The 27,629-nt window shown below is 37.9% G+C and overlaps 2 protein-coding genes and 1 long non-coding RNA gene across 4 annotated transcripts; all 3 read left to right on the top strand.

The window, feature by feature from the left end:
* The first annotated feature begins 442 nt into the window (after window positions 1–442).
* LOC137168138 (apolipoprotein L6-like) lies at window positions 443–25,867 on the top strand. The gene is made up of 4 exons (XM_067570632.1): window positions 443–570; window positions 22,501–23,001; window positions 23,138–23,257; window positions 24,346–25,867. The coding sequence occupies exons 1-4, from the start codon at window positions 557–559 to the stop codon at window positions 25,352–25,354; spliced, it is 1,644 nt and encodes a 547-aa protein (XP_067426733.1). The 5' UTR covers window positions 443–556; the 3' UTR covers window positions 25,355–25,867.
* On the top strand, window positions 7,942–11,985 carry LOC137168429 (uncharacterized). Of its 2 annotated transcripts, none has more exons than XR_010924281.1 (3): window positions 7,942–8,175; window positions 9,385–9,450; window positions 11,711–11,985. It is a non-coding gene; the product is annotated as an uncharacterized lncRNA (long non-coding RNA). The 2 variants fall into 2 exon arrangements; XR_010924280.1 differs by lacking the exon at window positions 7,942–8,175 and adding an exon at window positions 9,143–9,280.
* LOC137168135 (uncharacterized) lies at window positions 14,638–20,111 on the top strand. Its single transcript, XM_067570627.1, has 4 exons — window positions 14,638–14,687; window positions 15,848–16,444; window positions 16,557–16,676; window positions 18,194–20,111. Exons 1-4 carry the CDS (start codon window positions 14,674–14,676, stop codon window positions 19,218–19,220), a joined length of 1,758 nt encoding a protein of 585 aa, XP_067426728.1. The 5' UTR covers window positions 14,638–14,673; the 3' UTR covers window positions 19,221–20,111.
* Window positions 25,868–27,629: the final 1,762 nt, after the last annotated feature.

The following is a 27,629-nucleotide window of genomic DNA, read 5'->3' as shown; positions in this document are numbered from 1 at the left end:
AGAGCCACTAGAAACTGGAGTCAAATTCAATGTATACATAAACATACTGTACTTGGCCTTTTGTGACAACCTACACAAAATTATACCCAGTCACTCGGCACGTATACAACTTCCTTCACAGTTGTGGTTACAGCTGCAGAGGTCTGATGCTGATTTCCTGTAAGTCTGAAATACAATTTCACATGGTAGTCAAGGTGGCCTAAACCTCCTCAAATAGAAGAAAAGAGGGGAAAAGTCTGTTAATCTTTATTTGCAGTGATAATTTAAACTAATCAAGCAAAAAGCAACAAAACGTCATACATGTGTCCCAATTTCAGACAGCTACCATGTCAAGCTTGCAACTCGTTTTTAAGCAGGATCAAAGGAGATCTGCTGAGCTGACATGACACTACAAATGTAGTAAATTAGAAAAAATACATAATCATCTCACAGAGGAAGGAAGTATATGGGTGGGTGTTGTTTGTGTGAATGACTTTGTCTTAAAAAGCTGCTCAACAACTGTATCTCAATAGACACATATTAGTACATAAGGGAAGAAGACACTGAGAGACGACAAATGTCTGCGGAAAGGTAAGTTTTGATTCATTGAACTACTGCTGCCTCTGTGTAGTAATTTCAATGTGCACTTTATATCCAAATCAACATGTAATTAATATATTTGACATATTTAGTATTGTAAACACCAAACATATATTATATATTATATTATATTTGGGGTGTGTGTGTGTTGCTCATTTTCAGCAGCAAACTGAAGTGCGTATGCTCACCTCTGCTTCTGGGTTGGGTTGCCAGGTCACCATCTCACACAGAAACTGAGGAGCCCCCATTTGTTTTGTATCACCATGAGATCCAATTTAATTCAATTCAAATTTTTTATATAGCACCAAATTATGACAAATGTCATCTTAGGGCACTTTTCACAAAGAGCAGGTCTAGACCGTTAAACGGGACATTAATGGGAAAAATTACTAATTGGGAGAAAGGGTTAAAAATAGGGAGACTCCTGCAAAAAGTGGGAGTGTTGGGAAGTGTGTTAATTTGGATCTGATCATCTGTCAAACCCCTTATGTATCAGTGTTCCACTGGATTTAAAATCTGGTGTTTCGATCAGTTTAATAAAGTTTATCTTTTATTATTGAAAAAGGAGGTTCTGTCAGGTCTCTCTCCTGCACTGACTTGCAAAACTAGTGTGGACATAAAGTAGGTGTTGCAAGTCCCCGATGATATTTTCTTTTCATTTGTTTGCACATTTCACTTCCTGGACATCTATCTTCGGTTAACACAAACGTTGTTGTTTTGTCTTACAGAGGAAAACTGCAGAAGGCCTTGTGCCAGTACAAAAAAGAAACCCTCACTGATATTAATGTGCTAAAAGAATTCAGTGAGAGCCTCCCTGAATGGAAAGATGCAAGGAAGAAAGAGTTACAAAGGATTAGGGACATTAAAGACAGAGCTGACAAAATTGACCTGAGCATCAGCCATGTTAAACAGTCAGAAAACAAAGTCAAGGCTTTTCTGAAATACATGAAGAGCAAGGTGACCCATGCGTACTTTTCAACAGTTCTGAATATTTTTTTCCATCAAATGCAGAATGGTAGATTTTCAGACTTTTCTCCTGTACTGGCACAGAGCAAATGTGGAGGGGGTTGGTTTACTCCACATTAACAGTCCTGTTGATTGTTTGAATTAGTTTTGAAATCTCACACACTGGATGTTGTTTTGTCTTACAGAGAGGAACTACAGGAGGCCTTGTGCCAGTACACCACAGATACCCTTATCTGCATTGACACAGTGAGAGGCTTCTGTGAGAAGATCCCTGAATGGATGCTTGGGAGGGAGACAGAGTTAAACATGATTATGGACATTAAAGACAGAGCTGACAAAATCGACCTGAGCATTGGCCATGTTACCCAGTCAGAGAACAAAGGCAAGGCTTTGCTGGAATACATGAAGAGCAAGGCGACCCAGACGACTGCAGACAGCAGACGTAAAGAGCTGGAGCAGGAGCTGGCTGCTGTGCTGAAGGACACTCTGGGAGGCCTGGAGAAGCTCAACTGCTTCCTGGATGCAGTGGAGAGGCTGGCGGTCACCTCGCTGCATGTGTTTAATGAGGAGTGTGTTTGACCCACAGTATAGAAAGATGGGCGCAGCAAGGTGTGATGTCACCTATTGGTTTCCATTGGAGCCAGTTTGAAGCCCTGTCGCAACACCGAATGGTGCACACTTGGGTTAACGCTAGCACAATTTAGTTAAAGTAGCTAACAGGGCAGGTATCATAATCAAGTAACATTAAACTTACTGAAATATTGCGACAATAGTTTGACTCAGTGTGAGTCCTGGAGCCGGGAGAGCAGCAGGTGAGCCAAATGTCATCAGCTGTCAATCAACGCCCACACAGCAGACACCAAAGCTAGGCTCCTATATGTCTTCAAATCTTATTAATGGAGCAATAATTTACAAAATGACCACCAGCACATTTATAAGAAGGTCTGAATCAAGCAATTATTGTGACTTTGATGAGAGCAATGATTGACTTCATATTTCTACAGAGAAGTTGATGCTTTTTGAATGGGAGTCAATTGGAGCCAGCATTTAACGGCCATCACTGGCGTTGCACCGCATGTGCTTCCACATTGGCTTCAGCCTCAAGCTGATGTAGTTGTAGTTTGTTTTGTCCCCAAATATTATGTCAGCACGGTTGTGCACAGTGTCTATAGTTACAGTAATGTAAATTTAATCAGCATGAATGATCCTCAAAAGTCTGGTAACATACTGCAAAAATAGGTGTACAGTGCAAAAGTATGTGTTTGCTTGCTTGATGGCATCCTACTCTGCAAAAAGGTCACAGTCCAAGCAATGCTGTAAATCAATCTCTGTCTTGATTTTATTAGATATGCTAGTGGCAACAGCGCAGTGGATATTAATGTCAGTCTGTCAGACTGTCAATGTACCACTTTGGTTCAGATTGAAATATGTCAACAACTATTGCAACAACTTACTTTGCTGTGAAACATTCATGGTCCCCAGACAGTGTGGTCTAATGACTTTGGTGATTAGGTCTAAATCCACAGTGTGTCCGCACAGTCATTTTGTGCAAAAACACATTTAAACGTTGATCTGAAGCTCATATGAGGCTTCAGCATGCTGAGTTAGTCTTATCAAGTTGATATCTGACACATTTACAGTCTTTTCAGCATCAAATTCCCTCTTTGTGTTTCCCTGTTTAGCTGCAGTGGAATTATAGTAACAATAAGAGGGACTTTGGCACTAGAAAGTAATGTTGAAAGATATCTGCTTGATTTAACTCATTTGGACGACTGAAGCTCCATATTAGCTTCAGATAAACTTTTTTTTGCACAGAAGAAGGCTTGTGGATTTTCACTTACATTGTAAGTGCATTATGAAGGGATATTCTAATGGCCAGTATGGTCAGGAGAAATGATTATGGCAAGAGAAACCTATTTCAATGTTCATTTGGGCACCTGACTGTTATTTTAAGACAGACTTGAAAAATTGTGAACCTGTCCTTTAAAGCTATTTATCACTCTGACTTTTGAGATGTGTAATCTTCTTATATATTCTTTTTCTTTTCTCTTAATCAGGATGGACCAACACTTCCGGATGGTGTTCTTGTTCGAGGAGGAATCATGTGGTCACTTCATCAGTGAGTTTGATGAACGACAGCCCAGGATGCTGCAGTTTCTAAATGACCTGGAGGAGATTGCTGTTCAGCTAGACAGGATGAATAAAGGGGCAAAGATCTCCAGCGTGGCAGGAAGCTCGGTTGGCGCGGTTGGAGGTGTTCTTTCCATCATTGGTTTGGCATTAATTCCTGTAACAGCTGGAGTGTCTCTCGCTCTGACAATGACTGGGGTGGGGCTGGGAATTACCAGTGGAGTTAACAGCGCTGTCACCACAGCCACAGAGATTGGAGTCAACTGCACATATCAAAAGAAAGCCAGTGAAGCCTTCCAGAGCTTCATGGAGGATGTTCAGAGTCTCCAGGATTGTCTGGACGAGGTCACCAACAGGGAAGCAAGTCAGATAGATGTGGCTGTGGGAGTAAGCAAGGGTCTTGCTAAAGATGGTGTTTTTAGAAAAAGCATAGAGTTACTTGTTGATTTTGCCCCTGCTGTTGATATGTTGAAAAGTGAAGAACTGATTGCAAGTGCTGGTAAGGTGGTGGCCCAGGAAGGTAAAGCATTACGTAATGTACCCAGAGTGGCATCAGATATCCCAGATATTGGTCAGGCAGCAGTCAAAGGGTCTCTTGCTCTCACCAAGTCAGCCAGAGCTGGTTTCATTGCGCTCAATGCTCTTTTCGTTGGCATGGACATCTTCTTCATCTGTACAGACAGCATCAGTCTGGCCAAAGGCAGTGAGACCGAAGTCTCACAGTTCATCAGAGCCAGAGCTGCACTTTGGAGCTCAGAGATGGAGTCATGGAAGAAAATTTGCGATTCGCTGTGTCAGGGTCTGCTGACATCAGAGAAAAAACAAGTTATCCTGGAGACACCATTCTAGCCAGAGATGGAGATCAAGAAAGATAAAGAAACAGAAATGGAATTTCCATCTGATGAAGTCTTGAAAAAGTGAAAGAAAAACAGTCTTGTGTAATACAGTAGAATCAGCAGTAGTCTCACAAAGAGCTTTTTTGACAACTCTAATTAATGTGAATGAACCATGTATGAAAATTCAGTCTTGCTAATAGCTGGAGATCATTGATCAATGTTGAACATCATTTAAGTCTAAGGAAGCTTGTTTAAACACATAATGCGTCATATCTGCCATTCAGTGATACTTTTAATTAAGAATAATAGTATGTGAAAAATAAGAAAACTACTTTTAACACAAGAGTTGCCATTTTCTACCATGTCCAATGCTTCAGTGTATGTTTTAATAACAGAGCACAATACTTAGATTAGATTGTATTAGAATAATGCTAGGTGCCTTTTCTGCTTCATTTATTAGACACCAAGTAGCCAAAATAAATGTGTTTTGATGTTTGTTGTTTTTCTTTCCACAATGTGGGATATTGTGTTGGTGCACATCATGAGGCTCAACGTCTCACCAGTTTTTATGATATTTACTTAACTATCTCTGAAGATGTAGCATCACTTATGCTGTAGCACTTACTATCCTGCACTCATCTGTAAATAATACTGTATTTTTGCACTTCTGGTTGGATGCTAACTGCATTTCATTGGCTCTAATCTAGTTGGATCTAATCTATTGTTTCATAAAGTGGAAGCAGTTTTCCAAAGATGTGGTGTCCATGGAGATACCTGCTTTTGTCTTTGCAGTGTCTTATTTTTGTAATGCTTTGATTTATAATGAAACTATATCACTGTTTTCACTATTTTTACCATCTTGTTATTCTGACTTGAGAAAAGATCTGTATTCAATAAACATATGTAAATGTAAGACACAGATTGACTTTCTTTCTTCTCTTTGTCTTAAACCTTTAGTCTTGTTTAGTTTAGTTTAGTTTAGTTTAGTTTAGTTTGGTAAGTTTTATTACCAAAATACTCTACTTTGACTTGACTTCAACTACTGGACACAAGATGTCTCATACTTCACTGTAAAGTCCATTCTCAGTGTTTGTGCTCTGGAGGCTTCAAGTTTCCACATCCCACTTGTGTAAGTTGCATACTGGACCATGATTGGCTGCAAACTGGTTGTGATGTCACAAATCATGCGCGTACCAAGGTACAAATTCTGTATATACATTTTGTATTTGTGAATTCAATTTTTAATTTGAAGTTATAAGATTTGTATCATCAATGGAAACAAATCTTTGCAGACTGACCGGAAAGACAGTTTGCTGAAGAGAACAACTTTAAGTTTTCAGAATATGCATAGAGTCATGCAATTTCAGAGAACATTTTTATTCTGGCATGCAGACTTTGCTATCTGTTGAACAAATAGCAACTTGTTTTAGTGACCAGTATTCACACGGGGACTTGAAAAATTGACACAGAAAGGCACATAATGAGTCTACACCACAGATCTGTATCTCAATACTGATGCTCATTTTATGTGGCCAGTTGCAGGACCTACGCAGGAGGTGGGAAGACTTTTCTCATTTGTGTTAACAGATACGTCACTCATAATCATTAATCACTGCAGACCCCTCACATCCTGGACATAACCTGCTCCACCTTCTCCTCTCTGGTAGGCGCTACAAACGTTACACCAAAATAACAACAACAACAACGACAACAACAACAACAACAACAACAACAACAATAATAATAATAACAATGCAGCTCAAAGTACTTTACAACAAAAGAATTTATGTGAACAAAGTGCTTAACATCAAAAAAGACAAAATGAACATAAAAACATGGGAATATACATAAGATGGAAAATAAAACCCACTTGATAATAATAAAAAAGATAAAATAAAGTGAAAATAGAATACATAGAATGCATAATTCAGTGGTGGAAATTTGAAACTTAATAAGTGAAAACTCAGAAAGCATTTTGCCATGTGTACAAAATCTATAAACCAGCACCTAGGTCTCTGAAGCCATAAGCATAACATAACCTCCCTTTTCCCAACAGGCACAAACTCACCACTGGTCATGATTAACTGAAATAAGCCTCTTTCAGCCCTTGTAACCCCAGAACATCTTCCCACGGTTTTAACCTCACAGTGGGTCTTATCTGTGTCAGGAGCGAGCTGAAGCTGCCCTGGAAAAGAAACAATGGACATAGACTCACCACTCATTGATTTTGGGACAATACTGTAGAGATATTACTATACTATACTATTGGTGCTTTCACAAAATATTTACACAATGAGGTTTTTGATAAATAATCATCATTAATGTGGATATAATGACTAAGTGAGTAAAGGCTAATAATAGAACAGCTAGAACAGTCTGGTGAGTTCAGAAAATAACATCACTTTACTGTATCATGATATAATATCACGATATTATGATATCCAAAATCGACAATATCTAGTATCATATCACAGTATTGATATAATATTGATATATTGCCCAGTCCTAGGCTAATCTACTCACAATAAACACATTACCATTATCAGGGTCATATCCTATCAATAATCGTGGAATAATGAGGTAAAATCTTTGCAACTTGAAAACAGTAATGAGTGTAATATTAAAGGAAAAGGCTGATATAGACTTTCTATATTTTTCTTATTATTAACAAATGCCTGTATCCCTCTGTGTTGTAGGCCTCCGCTGTTGTCCATAAATATAAAATCACATCAATGAGTCCCACTGCTGCACTGGGTGACATGTTCTTTCACCACAAAGAGTTTGGGCATGTTAGTTTGGTTAAAAACGGCTCCAAAGACTCATTACAGATATCATGTTTTCAGTCTAAGCTACTTTAACCCATGAAACACTTTTACTCAGAAGTTGTGTGATCATTTTATGAAACATTAAACCATGATCAGAAAGTTTCCTTAGTCATTATAGTTGGACAGAGGAAGACACTGAGACAAAAGGAGAAGATAAAGAGACTAAGCATGAACTGGTAGCCACAGAAAAACAAAGGGTTAATAAGAAAACAACAAGACAGACCAGCAGCGAAGAATCACCAACTGAGTCAAAGTGTGATGGCTGGAAACACAGTGAAAACAAAACATTGTCAGTAGTCATATTAATAATGTTTTCCTTTCCCTTCTGGCCAAAGTGATGTGGAGGTTATTACAAACATTATTCAGAATTTACATAATATCAATTAATTCACGTGTTTATATATTTACAAGTATGAAATATTTAACACATTTTAATGCGTCTGAATGATGAACTTTTATAAATCCATTAAACTAAATGTTATAATGCCAGTTTATTCATGTGTAGGCCTACAGCACTGGAGAAAATACAGAATATATTTAGAAGATATTTTCTGGACAGTGTTTTGCATTCAAACATTAAATTTGCTGTTTTTCAGTTTAATTTGTCTTCTGTTGTCTCTGGAGTCAGATCTGAGATCTGTTTAATGTGTCAGAGGTGTTATCCACGTGTAGTTGTGTGAGGAGTGAACTGAGATCAGCTGGGAACAAATACAGATCTTCTGGGTGTCCCGTTTCCATGGAAACCACTGATTCCGCCCTGCCTCCTACAGCTTGCGTACACACCACTGTTCACAGCACATTTGCAATGTTTTTATAAAGGCTACTGTAGGTCATCTAATGTAAGTTTCTACCAGCTTATCTCCAGCATGTTTTACAGCAGTGTTTAATCTATTGCATCATCTAAACATATTTCAAAATCTTTTTTAGTAATTATCATAAATTCATATTTTTTGCTATTTTTCAAAATGGAAAAAAAGTGATACGTTTTGATGTAAAGATGCCTTTTCACCACTAGATGGTGGTGTTATACAAGACTTATAATATGTGAACTGTTACTGAACCATGCAGTAAAAAAAAGTTTTGGACATCATTACTTTATATTACTATCAAATATATTAGTAACATATTCTATTGTATTAATCATTTTTAGATTTATAATATTAATAATATTAATAATTGTTATTATTATTTACACATCAAAGGGCACCTAAAAACATTTTTCACTTATTTTTTACCTCTTTTAAGGTTAAAGTTTGGCACAGCAATGCAGAAAATGTTTGAGTAAAAGCAGAGTAGGGATTTCTGGCACAACTTCACCGACTAACAAAGATGCATGAAGACGGAAAGAAGTATGAAGGGGTCAAGACTCCAGCAACACTTGTACTACAATGCAGTGGTTCTCACACTTTTTAATGTCAAGGATCCCTAAACTGACACAAATTAGACCACAGACCCCCATCTGATTAGATTTTTGCTTTTAGATGTTTTATTACAGAAAGTGTATGAAATACATGACCAAACTAGTCATACCCAGCCCCGAATCCCACTTTGAGAACCAATGCTATAAAGAACAGTTGCGTTTTGGCTCGTGGCCTTCATCAGGGTCAGTTTAGGCCTACAACATATCACAAAGAATACCTACACAGGATACTTATGAAGAGATTTCAATTTGTTTTGAGTTATATCATCAAGTTATCTATGTTTCTCCCAAAGGCACTTGAAGGAAGCATCAGGTAAAAAGAGTTGGTCAGGTGAAGGTGTGCTGCTGCCTGGACTTTAAACACTTTTATTGCTACCACACACAGTTTCTGCCTCCCAAATAAACGCTGACTGAGTTACATACAGAAACGGGTGTGGTTTAACTTTATGAGGAGAAAGGAAAACGAAATCTAACACACCTGAGTGTCACCTGTCAAAGTTTTGCCTTGCATGATTGCTAACCAGGTCATTTAGTTATTTCATCAGATTCAGCTGACACATGGGTTGTGATCTTCAGCACAGTATACGATCACATTTCCAATCTTGAATTTTGTTTTTTATCCATGCAGGTAATACGATGATAAGGCTCTAATAAGGAAACAGCACACCGAGAGAAGAAAAATGGCTGCGCCAAGGTAAAGTTTGAATCTTTAAGCTGCTGCTGCTGCAAGGAAAATGAGGGAAAGGCCTTAAGTAACAAAAGTGTAAAAAAGACGAAAGGATGTATGTTGATTAGACAGATCTATCAGACCTAAACTCCAAAACTCAAGAAAAAATATTTGGTAATGCTTTATGTTACAGGTCCTTACATTTTTCCCAAATGTTCCTAGAAAAATTCTATGTAATTTGCAGGTATGTAACAATTAATTTTAAGGCGTTTTTGCAAAATTAGTGGTGCAATTTGGCTTATAGTTAGTTGGGTTCATATGTTCATTTGCTTGTTTATTAAAAACTCTGTAATGAGTGATAGTTTATCATCAATTTCAGTAGCACTTTATTTTACACGTCTCTTTCTTTCCTACAAATTTCCAGGAGAATTTTTTCAACAATTTCCTAAAAGTAGCTACTGAGTAAAGGTCATATAATTTGGTAGTACTATATGGGAAATGCATGTTTAAGAAAGAATATACTAAAATGTATTTCTGTCAGTTCTGTCATAATTTTTAAGTGTATTGAGAATTTCTAAAAACAACTATCCTACATATGAACCTAAATATAATGAGTTAGTTATCATCTCAACCAACTTTCTTCAGTTTTTTCTAAGAATTTGTAGCCAATTTGAGGACAGTTTTCTGCAAAGTGGCCTAAAAATGTACTGTTAAATACCTGCAAATTACTCAGGAAATTTCCAAAAAATTAGTATAAAATTAAAGTACCGGTAAAAGAAAGTATTATCAAATAATAATAGCTTGTTAAATATTCTATCAAAATGTTAAATGTTAAAAATCCAATATCAAACTATTTTGTTTAAACCCTCAGTGCGCACTCACATGCCTGATCCATATAAGTAGTAAATATAGAAATAAATGTCTTTTAAACATTATGTTAAACATTGTTGTATTAATCATCAATATAAATTCACCACACAGTTTAAAATATGTTATACTGCAAATAATTATTCCCAAAGAATGTGTAAAATGATGGCAAAAATGAAGTTTTCTGAAACATTGACCTCATTTGCTTCAGTGAGTAGTGTGAAACCATGTGTGCTCTGGCGACATCTGCTTGTCTGTTTGTGTAAATGCAACAGCAAACAAAAACAGTTTTACACCCTGAACAGGACCTTTTCACAGCTGACATCTTGATTTGTCACAGTAGGATAGCATTGATGCCCCAGTAAGGCGTGACTGTGACAATACCAGGATCTTGACACTGCATTTATATTCAATTTAGCCATCATTAATTTTACTATTTAAACATATGCCTTTTCTACTCAGACATGTCAAAATGTCCTCAGTGAAAAAAGCCTATTATTATGCAAATCAGTGGTGCCAACCTTTTGGCTTGTGACCCTTAAAACAAAGAAATCTCTACTTGTGACCCTTCATCACTGGTTGAAAATGTCTATTAATTATGATTCTTTTGTTTAATCTGAATTATTTTATTGAGGTTTGTGCACGGCAATTTCTGTAACTTTACGAAACAAATAAGCCGACATTCTCATACACTTGACGCCATTGTATGTCAGCTGTGGAAGTGAGAAAGGAGTCAAGGTTTGAATTTCTCTCTGTTTTTCTCCTTTTTCACAACAACTACTTTTGTCACTTTTCATGTGAACAGTCAAGTGACAGTCTGCTTTTTTACTCCACCTTTTGAATTAAGCTGTTTGGAAACAGCTATAAACATATTTGTCACAAGAACCAGTTCTGACTGACCATAAATTGACCTTTACAAATGCTAACTGCAGCTGAGTGTCATAAATGTGTACAGTACATATTAGAACAACATATAATGATGACATCAGCATGACACTGAGACTCAGCAGTTGACAACCAATGTTATCAGTGTAAATCATAAACATTAGAGGATCCAGTGCAGATCCCTGTGGTACACCCCTTGAGAGTTATAGCAATTTTGACATAGGAACATTTTGTTTTATTGTTTTTTACTCTGTTGGAGTCTTTGGACTGTACCACTGAGCCGTGTACCCAGGCACTTAGATGTCTGTCGTGAGGTGATAGTTAAGGCTTTGGTTTAAAAAAATTTTCAGGTAATTTTCAACAGTTCTGAATATATTTTGTCAGCAAATGCAGAACTGTAGATTCTGCCAGATCTTTCTCCTGTACTGGCACAGAGCAAATGTGGAGGGTTTTGGTTTACTCCACATTAACAATCCTGTTGAATGTTTGAATTTATTTTGAAATCTCACACACTGGATGTTGTTTTATCTTACAGAGAGGAACTACAGGAGGCCTTGTTCAAGTATACCACAGATACCCTTATCTGCATTGACACAGTGAGAGGCTTCTGTGAGAAGATCTCTAAATGGATGCTTGGGAGGGAAACAGAGTTAAACATGATTATGGACATTAAAGACAGAGCTGACAAAATCGACCTGAGCATCAGCCAAGTTAAACAGTCAAAGAAGAGAGGCAAGGCTTTTCTGGAATACATAAAGAGCAAGGTGACCCACGTGACTGCAGACAGCAGGCGTGAAAAGCTGGAGCAGGAGCTGGCTGCTGGGAGGCCTGGAGACACTCTGGGAGGCCTGGGGAAGCTCAACTGCTTCCTGGATGCAGTGGAGAGGCTGGCGGTCACCTCGCTGCATGTGTTTAATGAGGAGAACCGGGTGTCGCATCTGCCCCAAGAGATCAGCCCTGACACTGTTCAGGTTGTCATCATTGCTGCACGGCTGGTCTGCCCACTCCTCCTCCAGTTTAAAAGAGATGCAAATGCCTTCTTCCTTCCCAAACTTCAGAATGTGGAAGTGCTCGCATATCAGTTGGACAAATACTGAAGCTTGTTTAAACACATAATGCATAAACACATTTGATATAGAATAGTATGTGAAAAATAAGAAAACTACTTTTAACACAAGAGTTGCCATTTTCTACCATGTCCAATGCTTCAGTGTATGTTTTAATTACAGAGCACACTACTTAGATTAGATTGTAGTAGAATAATGCTAGGTGCCTTTTCTGCTTCATTTATTAGACACCAAGTAGCCAATATAAATGTGTTTTGATGTTTGTTGTTTTTCTTCATACAATGTGGGATATTGTGGTGCGTGCACATCATGAGACTCAGCGTCTCATTGTTTTTTGTGATATTTACTCAACTTTCTCTGGAGATATAGCATCACTTATGCTGTAGTACTTACTTTCCTGCACTCATCTGTAAATAATACCGTATTTTTGCACTTCTGGTTGGATGCTAACTGCATTTCATTGGCTTTGTACCCGTACTCTGAACAATGACAAAGTTGGATCTAATCTATTGTTTCATTAAACGGAGGCAGTTTTCCAAAGATGTGGTGTCCATGGAGATACCTGCTTTTGTCTTTGCAGTATCTTATTTTTGTAATGCTTTGATTTTATAATGAAATTATATCACTGTTTTCACTATTTTTACCATCTTGTTATTCTGACTTGAGAAAAGATCTGTATTCAATAAACGTATGTAAATGTAAGACACAGATTGACTTTCTTTCTTCTCTTTGTCTTAAACTTTTAGTCTTGTTTAGTTTAATTTAGTTTGGTAAGTTTTATTACTAAAATACTCTACTCTGACTTGACTTCAACCACTGGACACAAGATGTCTCCTACTTCACTGAAAAGTCCATTATTAGTGTTTGTGCTCTGGAGGCTTCAAGTTTCCACATCACACTTGTGTAAGTTGCATACTGGACCATGATTGGCTGCCAACTGGTTTTGATGTCACTGCTTGTACCAAGGTACCAATCCTGTATTTACATTTTTTATGTACAAGTGAATTCAATTTTTAATTTGAAGTTATAAGATTTGTATCATCAATCAGACAGGAAGGACAGTTCGCTGAAGAGAACAACTTTAAGTTACAAAACAAGTGGGGTTTTCAGAATATGCATAGAGCCATGCAATTTCAGAGAACCTTTTTACTCTAGTATGCAGACATTGCTATCTATTGAACAAATTGCAACTTGTTTTAGTGACCAGTATTCACATGGGGACTTGACAAATTGACACAGAAAGGCACATAATGAGTTTACACCACAGATCTGTGTCTCAATACTGATGCTCATTTTATGTGGCCAGTTGCAGGACCTACGCCGGAGGTGGGAAGACTTTTCTCATTTGTGTTAACAGACACGTCACTCATAATAATTAATCACTGCAGACCCCTCACACCCTGGACATAACCTGGTCCACCTTCTCCCCTCTGGTAGGCGCTACAGAACACGTATCAACAAAACCACCAGACACAATTTCTTCCTTCTCGCCGTCACACTGATGAACAGTTAAATCAGTCATCCATCACTGTCAAATATATATTTAAGCAGGCTGTATACACTGTTCACAGACGTGTACACCTGCATATACTGGACATAACTACTTACTATACGTATAAAAAGTAAATTATTTTTCATTCAATGTTTATTTCAGCAGTCTTACACACCTTTACACTACTTATTGACAATCTACAGAAACTGTTAACCTGTATATAGACATGTATGTTGTTGTCCATGTGTTGTTTCTATATGTATATATCTATTTTTTCCACCTACTGACTTGTAAATAATAGTCATACATTTATGTTTACATATCTCTGTTCAGCTTGTTGTCCTTGTTTTGACTGTATATCCATGTGTATCTCCTGAACATTGTTGTACATTGAGAGCCACTAGAAACTGGAGTCAAATTCAATGTATACATAAACATACTGTACTTGGTACCTTTTGTGACAACCTACACAAAGTTATATCCTGTCACTCGGCACGTATACAACTTCCTTCACAGTTGTGGTTACAGCTGCAGAGGTCTGATGCTGATTTCCTGTAAGTCTGAAATACAATTTCACATGGTAGTCAAGGTGGCCTAAACCTCCTCAAATAGAAGAAAAGAGGGGAAAAGTCTGTTAATCTTTATTTGCAGTGATAATTTAAACTAATCAAGCAAAAAGCAACAAAACGTCATACATGTGTCCCAATTTCAGACAGCTACCATGTCAAGCTTGCAACTCGTTTTTAAGCAGGATCAAAGGAGATCTGCTGAGCTGACATGACACTACAAATGTAGTAAATTAGAAAAAATACATAATCATCTCACAGAGGAAGGAAGTATATGGGTGGGTGTTGTTTGTTGGAACGGCTTTGTCTTAAAAAGCTGCTCTCAATAGACACATATTAGTACATAAGGGAAGAAGACACTCTGAGGTGACAAATGTCTGCGGAAAGGTAAGTTTTGATTCATTGAACTACTGCTGCCTCTGTGTAGTAATTTCAATGTGCACTTTATATCCAAATCAACATGTAATTAATATATTTGACATATTTAGTATTGTAAACACCAAACATATATTATATATTATATTATATTTGGGGTGTGTGTGTGTTGCTCATTTTCAGCAGCAAATTGAAGTGCGTATGCTCACCTCTGCTTCTGGGTTGGGTTGCCAGGTCACCATCTCACACAGAAACTGAGGAGCCCCCATTTGTTTTGTATCACCATGAGATCCAATTTAATTCAATTCAAATTTTTTATATAGCACCAAATTATGACAAATGTCATCTTAGGGCACTTTTCACAAAGAGCAGGTCTAGACCGTTAAACGGGACATTAATGGGAAAAATTACTAATTGGGAGAAAGGGTTAAAAATAGGGAGACTCCTGCAAAAAGTGGGAGTGTTGGGAAGTGTGTTAATTTGGATCTGATCATCTGTCAAACCCCTTATGTATCAGTGTTCCACTGGATTTAAAATCTGGTGTTTCGATCAGTTTAATAAAGTTTATCTTTTATTATTGAAAAAGGAGGTTCTGTCAGGTCTCTCTCCTGCACTGACTTGCAAAACTAGTGTGGACATAAAGTAGGTGTTGCAAGTCCCCGATGATATTTTCTTTTCATTTGTTTGCACATTTCACTTCCTGGACATCTATCTTCGGTTTACACAAACGTTGTTGTTTTGTCTAACAGAGGAAAACTGCAGAAGGCCTTGTGCCAGTACAAAAAAGAAACCCTCACTGATATTAATGTGCTAAAAGAATTCAATGAGAGCCTCCCTGAATGGAAAGATGCAAGGAAGAAAGAGTTACAAAGGATTAGGGACATTAAAGACAGAGCTGACAAAATTGACCTGAGCATCAGCCATGTTAAACAGCCAGAGAAAAAAGTCAAGGCTTTTCTGAAATACATGAAGAGCAAGGTGATCCATGCGTACTTTTCAACAGTTCTGAATATTTTTTTTCATTAAATGCAGAATGGTAGATTTTCAGACTTTTCTCCTGTACTGGCACAGAGCAAATGTGGAGGGGGTTGGTTTACTCCACATTAACAGTCCTGTTGATTGTTTGAATTAGTTTTGAAATCTCACACACTGGATGTTGTTTTGTCTTACAGAGAGGAACTGCAGGAGGCCTTGTGCCAGTACACCACAGATACCCTTATCTGCATTGACACAGTGAGAGGCTTCTGTGAGAAGATCCCTAAATGGATGCTTGGGAGGGAGACAGAGTTAAACATGATTATGGACATTAAAGACAGAGCTGACAAAATCGACCTGAGCATTGGCCATGTTAAACAGTCAAAGAACAAAGGCAAGGCTTTGCTGGAATACATGAAGAACAATGCGACCCAGATGACTGCAGACAGCAGACGTAAAGAGCTGGAGAGGGAGCTGGCTGCTGTGCTGAAGGACACTCTGGGAGGCCTGGAGAAGCTCAACTGCTTCCTGGATGCAGTGGAGAGGCTGGCGGTCACCTCGCTGCATGTGTTTAATGAGGAGAACCGGGTGTCGCATCTGCCCCAAGAGATCAGCCCTGACACTGTTCAGGTTGTCATCATTGCTGCACGGCTGGTCTGCCCACTCCTCCTCCAGTTTAAAAGAGATGCAAATGCCTTCTTCCTTCCCAAACTTCAGAATGTGGAAGTGCTCGCATATCAGTTGGACAAATACATCGAGACCACCCAGAAGATCTGTGACAAGTTAGAGAAAAGGTAAACTGACAGTTCATTTTCAACAGCACATTCTGTTCTTTAAAATAATATACAGATTTGGAAAAGAAACAATATCTATTGTAGAAAGTAAGTGGAACTGTGTCGTTCACAGCTGTTTCAGTGAGTTTTCCCTGAAGATGGCTATGAATACTGTGGTAGACCTCGATGTGAATATGTCTGAAGATGACATACAAAGGATGCTTTGTCACATTAATCAGCTTGAGGAAATCAGGTAAGCAATGCTCCTGTGTTTGACCCATAGACTTTATATAAAGATGGGCATAGCAAGGTGTGATGTCACCCATTGGTTTACACTGGAGCCAGTTTGAAGCCCTGTCGCAACACAGAGCGGTGCACACTTGGGTTAACGCTAGCACAATTTAGTTAAAGTAGCTCACAGGGCAGGTATCATAATCAAGTAACATTAAACGTACTGAAATATTGCGACAATAGTCCGACTGAGTGTGAGTCCTGGAGCCGGGAGAGCAGCAGGTGAGCCAAATGTCAGTCATAGCTGTCAATCAATGCCCACACAGCAGACACCAAAGCTAGGCTCCTATATGTCTTCAAATCTTGTTAACGGAGCAATAATTTACAAAATGACTGCCAGCACATTTATAAAAAGGTCTGAATCAAGCAATTATTGTGACTTTGATGAAAACAATGTTTGACTTTGTATTTCTACAGAGAAGTTGACACTTTTTGAATGGGAGTCAATTGGAGCCAGCATTTAACGGCCATCACTGGTGTTGCACCGCATGTGCTTCCACATTGGCTTCAGCCTCAAGCTGATGTAGTTGTAGTTTGTTTTGTCCCCAAATATTATGTTAGCACGGTTGTGCACAGTGTCTGTAGTTACAATAATGTAAATTAAATCAGCATGAATGATCCTCAAAAGACTGTTTGATAAATACTGCAAAAATAGGTGTACAGTGCAAAAGTATGTGTTTGCTTGCTTGATGGCATCCTACTCTGCAGAAAGGTCACAGTCCAAGCAATGCTATAAATCAATCTCTGTCTTGATTTTATTAGATATGCTTGTGGCAACAGCGCAGTGGATATTAATGTCAGTCTGTCAGACTGTCAATGTACCACTTTGGTTCAGATTGAAATATGTCAACAACTATTGGATGGATTGCCATAAACTTTGCTGTGAAACATTCACGGTCCCCAGACAGTGTGGTCTAATGACTTCGGTGATTAGGTCCAAATCCACAGTGTGTCTGCACAGTCATTTTGTGCAAAAACACATTTAAACCTTGATCTGAAGCTCACATGAGGCTTCAGCAGTCTGAGTTAGACTTATCAAGTTGATATCTGACACATTTACAGTCTTTTCAGCATCAAATTCCCTCTTTGTGTTTCCCTGTTTAGCTGCAGGGGAAGTATAGTAACAAAAAGAGGGACTTTGGCACTAGAAAGTAATGTTGAAAGATATCTGCTTGATTTGACTCATTTGGATGACTGAAGCTCCATATTAGCTTTAGATAAACTTTTTTTTGCACAGAAGAAGGCTTGTGGATTTTCACTTACATTGTAAGTGCATTATGAAGAGATCTTCTAATGGCCAGTATGGTCAGGAGAAATGATTATGGCAAGAGAAACCTATTTCAACGTTCATTTGGGCACCTGACTGTTATTTTAAGACAGACTTGAAAAATTGTGAACCCGTCCTTTAAAGCTAATTATCACTCTGACTTCTGAGATGTGTAATCTTCTTATATATTCTTTTTCTTTTTTCTTCATCAGGATGGACCAGCACTTCCGGATGGTGTTCTTGTTCAAGGAGGAATCATGTCGTCACTTCATCAGTGAGTTTGATGAACGACAGCCCAGGATGCTGCAGTTTCTAAATGACCTGGAGGAGAGTGCTCTTAAGCTAGACAGGATGAATAAGGGGGCAAAGATCTCCAGCGTGGCAGGAAGCTCGGTTGGCGCGGTTGGAGATGTTCTTTCCATCATTGGTTTGGCATTAATTCCTGTAACAGCTGGAGTGTCTCTCGCTCTGACAATGACTGGGGTGGGGCTGGGAATTACCAGTGGATTTAACAGCGCTGTCACCACAGCCACAGAGATTGGAGTCAACCGCACATATCAAAAGAAAGCCAATGAAGCCTTCAAGAGCTTCATGGAGGATGTGCAGAGTCTCCAGGATTGTCTGGACGAGGTCACCAACAGGGAAGCAAGTAAGAATGAGAATGTGGCTGTGGGAGTAAGCAAGGTGCTTTGTAAAGTTGGTCTTGTTGGAAAAAGCATAGATTCATTTGTTGATGCTGCCTCTGCTGTTAAGATGTTGAAAAGTGAAGAGCTGATTGTAGGTGCTGGTAAGGTGGTGGCCCAGGAAGGTAAAGCATTATGTAATGTACCCAGAGTGGCATCAGATATCCCAGATATTGGTCAGGCAGCAGTCAAAGGGCCCCTTGCTCTCACCAAGTCAGCCAGGGCTGGTTTCATTGCGCTCAATGCTCTTTTCCTTGGCTGGGACATCTTCTTCATCTGTAAAGACAGCATCAGTCTGGCCAAAGGCAACGAGACCGAAGCCTCACAGTCCATCAGAGCCAGAGCTGCACTTTGGAGCTCAGAGATGGACTCGTGGAAGAAAACCCACGATTCGCTGTGTCAGGGTCTGCTGACATCAGAGAAAAAACAAGTTATCCTGGAGACACCATTTGAGCCAGAGATGGAGATCAAGAAAGATAAAGAAACAGAAATGGAATTTCCATCTGACAAAGTGGATGAAAAACTGAAAGAAAAACAGTCTTGTGTAATACAGTAGAACCAGCAGTAGTCTCACAAAGTGCTTTTTTGACAACTCTGATTAATGTGAATGAACCATGTATGAAAATTCAGTCTTGCTAATAGCTGGAATTCATTGATCAGTGTTGAACATCATTTAAGTCTTTGAGGAATTCTTAATTAGCTGCATTTCTAATGACCATAAACTGATGTATTGAGTCTGCATGATTTTTGACTTGATTTATATACCTTTTGCCAACTTTGAAGCTTGTTTAAACACATAATGCATTACATCTGCCATTCAGTGATACATTTGACATAGAATAGTATGTGAAAAATAAGAAATCTATTAACACAAGAGGTGCCATTTTCTACCATGTCCAATGCGTCAGTGTATGTTTTAATTACAGAGCACACTACTTAGATTATATTGTATTAGAATAATGCTAGGTGCCTTTTCTGCTCCATTTATTAGACACCAAGTAGCCAAAATAAATGTGTTTTGATGTTTGTTGTTTTTCTTCATACAATGTGGGATATTGTGGTGCGTGCACATCATGAGGCTCAGCGTCTCACCATTTTTTGTGATATTTACTTAACTATCTCTGAAGATATAGCATTACTTATGCTGTAGCACTTACTTTCCTGCACTCATCTGTAAATAATACCGTATTTTTGCACTTCTGGTTGGATGCTAACTGCATTTCATCGGCTTTGTATCCGTACTCTGCACAATGACAAAGTTGGATCAAATCTATTGTTTCATGAAACGGAGGCAGTTTTCCAAAGATGTGGTGTCCATGGAGATACCTGCTTTTGTCTTTGCAGTGTCTTATTTTTGTAATGCTTTGATTTTTTAATGAAATTATATCACTGTTTTCACTATTTTTACCATCTTGTTATTCTGACTTGAGAAAAGATCTGTATTCAATAAACGTATGTAAATGTAAGACAGAGATTGACTTTCTTTCTTCTCTTTGTCTTAAACTTTTAGTCTTGTTTAGTTTAGTTTAGTTTGTAATTTATGGATGCATACATATAGGGCATTCATATGTGTGTTGTTTTTCATTGATCTGATTGAATTAAAAAATCACTTGTGTATTGTATACTGTAAAAAAACAATTCTGTCAATCACAAACATTTGACAATTTTGTTTTTTTTTTGCTTTTATTGCATATAAATATCAGATAACTTGCACAACTGATTGTGGAATCTGAAGGAAAAAACACTTCTCTCAGGAAACACTTAAACAGTCTTACTAAACTTAAGCCCAGACAACAAAAATCAATAATGGAGCTGGAAGTAAACGGAGTGATTATCACTGACAGTACAGAAATTGCAAATGAATTTAATCATTACTTCATTCAGTCAGTGGAGGAGTTTGCTGAAAATTTTGAACCAGCAAAATTACCACAGGTTATTTTGACAGATTCATCACAATCTTTCTACATTAAGGAGGTTGACCAAGAGAAAGTGGGTAAAATCATCAGTAAACTAAGTAACTCTAAGTCAAAGGATCTGTTTGGGTTGGATACTGTTCTTATCAAAACACACAGCTCCACCCTGATCAAACCTATAACGCATCTGATAAACCTCTCCGTCAGAACTGGTAAATTCCCACAAAGCTGAAAAAGAGCGATCATGACACCAATTTTTGAGGCTGGAGCACCAGACTATGTGGGAAATTATCAACCAATTTCGATTAAACCTGTTTTCTCAAGTCTTGGAAAAAATTATTGCAGAGCTGGTTCCACACTGAAAACATCAAGAGCTCACTAGACAAGGGTAATGTAGTGGGAGCTGTGTTTTTAGACCTCAAAAAGGCTTTTGACACTGTGAACCATGACATACTTCTGAACAAACTTTAACATTTAATTTTTCTGAGCAAGCAATTGGCTGGTTTGCATCATATCTTGAATGTAGAGAGCAACGTGTTAAAATCAATGCAAAGCTATCAGTCCCTTGATGATCTGATCCGACAATATACATAAATGACTTACCAACATGCTGTAAAAGAGCTGGTTGTCAAATGTACGCTGATGATACAATAATTTATGTATCAGCTAAAACTTCTGTTGCAACAGAGATATTAACAAATGAAATGGAGGGTGTATCCCAGTGGCTCAAAAACAATCATCTAATGCTGAATCTTAAAAAGACTGTGTCAATGTGTTTCTCCGTGAGAAGGAAAGAAAAAGATAAATTTACAATCACAATAGATCAAGAGGAAATAAAAGAAGTCAGTGATTTTAAATTTTTAGGTGTCATTTTGGATTCCCAACTCAAACTTGATAAACATGTTAAAAAGCTATGCAAGACTGTAAAGACAAATTTGAACTATTTTAGAACAATTTTTGAACAACCTCACCCCAGCTGTACTTTGTCCATATGTAACAAATTTAGACACCAATAGAATTGCCAAAAGGGGATCAGCAAATGGCAACTGGAGGGTGGCATAGTGCAAAACCACTTTCAGTCAGTCATCTTTTTCAGTAAAAGGGATACATCTTTGGAATGCCTTACCAACAGAAATAAAAATACAAAGTGATCTGAAAATGTTTAATGAAAAGGTGAAACATTGGCTGAAACAAAACCAAATCTGTGATCATTGATCAATGATCATGCACTTGTGCATGCACACATGCACATGGACATGTACACACAGATAGAGGAACAGATACATACAGATAAAGATACATGCATACTGATACAGACTATGCATGTATGCACACAGACACACACCTATAAATATTATGCACATAAATACATCATTGCCATGAATTAGAGAAAATACACACATGCACACATACATAACACATGTAAATTGATTGTTATGTGATGTAAATATTGTCATTATTGAGAATGTCACTATTTATTATGAGCTCTATTTAACTAATGTATTTCTGGTAATGATATGTAATGACTATCTTCACCATAGCAACGGTCGTTGAGGATCATGGGTAGGCTAATGTAGTCGCTTCTGCTTTTCGCTTGGTTTCTTTCTTTTCTTCTCCATTTCGTTTTCTTCTGCTCCATCCTATTCTTCAAAACTTTCTAATGAGTAAGCCTTGACAGCTTTGCTCTTTAATATTGCTATAGTTACAGGTTGGGTAGCGGATGAATTTAGAATGGTGATTAAACTTGAGCCGAGCTATGTTTGCATTAAACGGTTTTAATGCACACCTGCCAGCCAATCAGAAAAGAGAATTGACCCAGACCATGATATAATAAAGCATATCTTTTATTATTGAAAAAGGAGGTTCTGCCAGGTCTTTCTCCAAACTATCATTAGTTTACACACATGTTGTTTTGTCTTACAGAGGGAACCTGCAGAAGGCCTTGTGCCGGTACACCAAAGATACCTTCAGTTATATTAACACGCTAATTGAATTCAGTGAGAAGCTTCCCGAATGGATAAATGAAAGGAAGACAGAGTTGAAGAAGGTGATAGATATCAAAGACAGAGGTGACAGTAAAAAGCGTGAAAAACTGGAGCAGGAGCTTGCTGCTGTGTTGGAAGACACTCTGGGAGGTCTCAAGAAGCTTGACTGCTTCCTGGATGCAGTGGAGAGGCTGGCGGTCACCTCGCTGCATGTGTTTAATGAGGAGAACTGGGTGTTACATCTGCCCCAAGAGATCAGACTTGGCAGTGTTCAGGATGTCATCAATGCTGCTCGGCTGGTCTGCCCACTCCTCCTCAACTTTAAAAGAGATGCAAAGGCCTTCTTCCTTCCCAAACTTCAGAATGTGAAAATGCTGGAATATCAGTTGAACAGATACATCCAGACCACCCAGGAGATCTGTGACAAGTTAGAGGAAAGGTAAAATTTTTCATAAACCTTGTTCATGAAATGCTACAATCCAAGCCTAAAAATGATTAATTGAGAACTTAGGAACATTTAATAAATGAAACAACATAGTTTCTATAAATTAATGGTATAGTCATATAATTCACAGCTCTTTCAGTGAGTTTCCCCTGAAGACAAATATGGAAACCGTGGTAGATCTTAATGTGGATTTGTCTGAAGATGACATACAAGAGAAGCTTTGTCACATCAAGCAGCTTAATAAAATCAGGTAAGCATGAAGTGATAAAATATTACCTCATTGCAGTTGTACAAAGTTGTGTATTTCTGAAATGTAGTTGACACTTTCAATAGTAGAGACAGTTTGAGCTTTGTTTGGTGTTTCAGCTATTTAAAGACATGTTGTATAGATGAGATGTTTACAAAATTATTGGGCATCCAAAAGCACAAATATCCTGTAGAGGTTTGATTGATCTAAAAATAGTCAAAAAAAGTTGTCTTTAGAATGCAATACTGAAAGGTTCAAGTACATCTAATCAGTATTATGTCAGTGTACTGTAGTGTAGTTTTCAATAGACTTTACAGACAACTACTTCTCACTGTGTCAAAGATTAAAATCAAATCAAATCAAGTTTATTTATAAAGCGCATTTAAAAACGACCAGAGTTGACCAAAGTGCTGTACAATAAAATGACAAAAGTAAATTAAAACAACATAACAAGGTTACAGCAATATGACATAACAATACTATCCCATACACATACACAAATAAATAAGTAATAGTAAAACATAAAGCTTTAAAGACACTCAAAGGCCCAAGAAAACGTGTGTCTTAAGGTTAGCCTTAAAAGTGTCTACAGAAGGGGAACAATTAATTGCAAAAGGTAAAGTGTTCCAAAGTTTTGAGATGGCTATGGCAAACACACGTCGCCCTTACCCCGCAGCCTCGAGGTTCAGTGTGTTGCGACACATAGTGAGGAGGAGCCAGGGATTGACCCACCTACCCTATGATTAGTAACTTAAATATGGCAGGTATATCCAACTGGTGGTATAAAACTGGACATGTAAGTTTCTGGAGACAGTTTCGGTTGAGGTGGAAAAGAGACAGGAAGGCCTTCTTTGACAATAAAAAGGATTTCTAAGTTAGTCAGTTCATTAAGCCCAGATTCTGAATTTTGTTCTCTGCAGATTTTATGACTTCCTATAACTTCCTATGGTTTATGTTAAATAAATGTGGAAAACATGTACCAAATCCCGAGTGGTTTTCATACTGTATTTTTAAATATCATGTTATACATAACAATGTCTCTTGTTTTTTTTCTTTCTTCTTTTCTTAATTTTATCTTTTCTCTTGATCAGGATGGACCAGCACTTCCGGATGGTGTTCTTGTTTGAGGAGGAATCACGTTGTCACTTCATCAAAGAGTTTGATGAACGACAGCCCAGGATGCTGAAGTTTCTACACAACCTGGAGGAGAGTGCTGATCAGCTAGACAGGATGGATAAGGGGGCAAAGATCTCCAGTGTGACAGGAAGCTCAGTGGGGCTGATTGGAGGCATTTTTTCCCTTGCTGGTTTGGCATTAATTCCTGTAACAGCTGGAGTGTCCTTCCCTCTGGCAATGACTGGGGTGGGGCTGGGAGTTACCAGAGGAGTCAACAGTGCTGTCACCAGATTCACAAAGATTGGAGTCAACCACACATATAAAAAGAAAGCCAGAGAAGCCTTACAGAGCTTAATGAAGGATGTGCAGAGTCTCCAGGATTGTCTTGAGGAGATGTCCAGTCAAAGAGTCACCAACATGAAAGTAAGAAAGAAATATATGGCTATGGGAGAAGCTGAGGTGTTTTTGACAGTTTGTGGTGCTGGAAAAGGTACTCAGTCATTTGCTGATGCTGCCTCTGCTATGAAGATGTTGGAGAGCGAAGACCTGATTGCAAAGGCTAGTGAGGTGGTGGCCCAGGAAGGTAAAATGTTAGGTGACGTGCCCAATGTAGTGTCAGATATCCCAGATGTTGGTGAGGCAGCAGTCAACGGGCCCCTTGCTCTGTCTGATGCAGTCAGGGCTGGTTCCATTGCACTCAATGCTCTTTTCATTGTCAAAGACATCTACACCATCATTAAAGGCAGCATCAGTCTGGCCAAAGGCAGCAAGACCGAATTCTTACAGTTCATCAGAGCCAGAGCTGCACTTTGTAGTTCAGAGATGGACTCGTGGCAGAAGATCCGCGGTTCGCTGCGTAAGGGTCTGATGAAAACAGAGAGAAGACGAGCTATCCTGGACAAGCCATTTAAGCTGAAGATGGAGATCAAGAAATATGAAAAACAGAAATGGAATTTCCATCTGATGAAGTGGATGAAAAAGTGAAAGAAAAACAGTTTTGTGTACAGTAGAACCAGCAGTAGTCTCACAATGGGCTTCTTTGACTCTTATTAATGTGAATGAACCATGTATGAAAATTCAGTCTTTCTAATAGCAGGAAATCACTGATCAAAAATAAATGTTTTGATGTTTGTTGTTTTTCTTTATACAATGTGGGATATTGTGGTGCATGCACATTGTAAGGCTCAGCGTCTCACCATTTTTTGTTTTAACTTATGCTGTAGTACTTACTTTCCTGCACTCATCTGTAAATAATACTGTATTTTTGCACTTCTGGTTGGATGCTAACTGCATTTGATTGGCTTTGTACCCGTACTCTGAACAATGACAAAGTTGGATCTAATCTATTGTTTCATAAAACGGAAGTAGTTCTCCAAAGATGTGGTGTCCATGGAGATACCTGCTTTTGTCTTTGCAGTATCTTATTTTTGTAATGCTTTGATTTTATAATGAAACTATATCACTGGTTTCGCTACCTTTACTGTCTTGTTATTCTGACTTGAGAAAAGATCTGTATTCAATAAATGCATGTAAATGTAAGACACAGATTGACTTTCTTTCTTCTCTTTGTCTTAAACCTTTAGTCTTGTTTAGTTTAGTTTGGTAAGTTTTATTTGTATTCTAGAAAATTGAGTGGACACTAATTTTAAAGAAGAAATTTTGAAATACTCTTCTTTGACTTGACTTCAACCACTGGAAGCAAGATGTCTCCTACTTCACTGTAAAGTCCATTCTCAGTGTTTGTGCTCTGGAGGCTTCAAGTTTCCACATCACACTTGTGTAAGTTGCATACTGGACCGTGATTGGCTGCCAACTGGTTTTGATGTCACAAATCATGTGCGTACCAAGGTACAAATTCTGTATTTACATTTTTTATTAGTGAATTCAATTTTTAATTTGAAGTTATAAGATTTGTATCAACAATGGAAACAAATCTTTGCAGACTGACTGCAAAGACAGTTTGCTGAAGAGAACAACTTTAAATTACAAAACAAGTGGAGTTTTCAGAATATGTATAGAGCCATGCAATTTCAGAGAACGTTTTTTACTCTGGCATGCAGACTTTGCTATCTGTTGAACAAATAGCAACTTGTTTTAGTGACCGGTATTCACATGGGGACTTGACAAATTGACACAGAAAGGCACATAATGAGTTTACACCACAGATCTGTGTCTCAAAACTGCTGCTCATTTTATGTGGCCAGTTGCAGGACCTACGCAGGAGGTAGGAAGACTTTTCTCATTTTTCTTACTAGGCACATCACTCATAATCATTAATCACTGCAGACCCCTCACACCCTGGACATAACCTGTTCCACCTTCTCCTCTCTGGTAGGCGCTACAGACCACGTTACACCAAAATAACAACAACAACAACAACAACAACAACAACAATAATAATGATAATAATAATAATAATAATAATGATAATAACAATGCAGCTCAAAATACTTTACAACAAAAGAATTTATGTGCACAAAGTGCTTGACATCAAAAAAGACTAAATGAACATAAAAACATGGGAATATACATAAGATGGAAAATAAAACCCACTTGATAATAATAAAAAAGATGAAATAAAGTGAAAATAGAATACATAGAATGCATACTTCAGTGGTGGAAATTTGAAACTTAATAAGCAAAAACTCAGAAAGTATTTTGCCATGTGTACACAATCTATAAACCAGCGTCTAGGTCTCTGAAGCCACAAGCATAACATAACCTCCCTTTTCCCAATGCACACAAACTCACCACTGGTCTTAAATAATTGAAACAAGTCTCTTTCAGCTTACCCCAGGACGTCTTCCCACAGTTTTAACTTCACAGCGGGTCTTATCTTTGTCAGGTGCAACCCGAAGCTGCCCTGGAAAAAAACCAACTCATTACCGATCGATATTGCGACAATATTGTAGAGATATTACTATACTAAACTATTGGTGCTTTCACAAAATATTTACACAATGAGGTTTTTGATAAATAATCATCATTAATGTGGATATTATGACTAAGTGAGTAAAGGCTAATAATAGAACAGCTAGAACAGTCTGGTGAGTTCAGAAAATAACATCACTTTACTGTATCATGATATAATATCACGATATTATGATATCCAAAATCTAAGACAATATCTAGTCTCATATCACAGTATTGATATAATATTGATATATTGCCCAGTCCTAGGCTAATCTACTCACAATAAACACATTATATCAGGGTCATATCCTATCAATAATCGTGGGATAATGAGGTAAAATCTTTG

Source organism: Thunnus thynnus, chromosome 17 (genome assembly GCF_963924715.1).
Source record: "Thunnus thynnus chromosome 17, fThuThy2.1, whole genome shotgun sequence".
NCBI lineage: Eukaryota > Metazoa > Chordata > Actinopteri > Scombriformes > Scombridae > Thunnus > Thunnus thynnus.
Note: the sequence above shows the minus strand (reverse complement) of the source record. Positions and strands in the feature narration are given on the sequence as shown.

What these genes read in the sequence shown, in the direction of transcription:
- LOC137168135 (XM_067570627.1), top strand. An exon ending in TGTGACAAGTTAGAGAAAAG is followed by an intron (nt 16,445 to 16,556) that starts GTAAACTGACAG and finishes TGTCGTTCACAG; the next exon opens with CTGTTTCAGTGAGTTTTCCC. An exon ending in AATCAGCTTGAGGAAATCAG is followed by an intron (nt 16,677 to 18,193) that starts GTAAGCAATGCT and finishes TTTCTTCATCAG; the next exon opens with GATGGACCAGCACTTCCGGA.
- LOC137168138 (XM_067570632.1), top strand. An exon ending in TGTGACAAGTTAGAGGAAAG is followed by an intron (nt 23,002 to 23,137) that starts GTAAAATTTTTC and finishes TATAATTCACAG; the next exon opens with CTCTTTCAGTGAGTTTCCCC. An exon ending in AAGCAGCTTAATAAAATCAG is followed by an intron (nt 23,258 to 24,345) that starts GTAAGCATGAAG and finishes TCTCTTGATCAG; the next exon opens with GATGGACCAGCACTTCCGGA.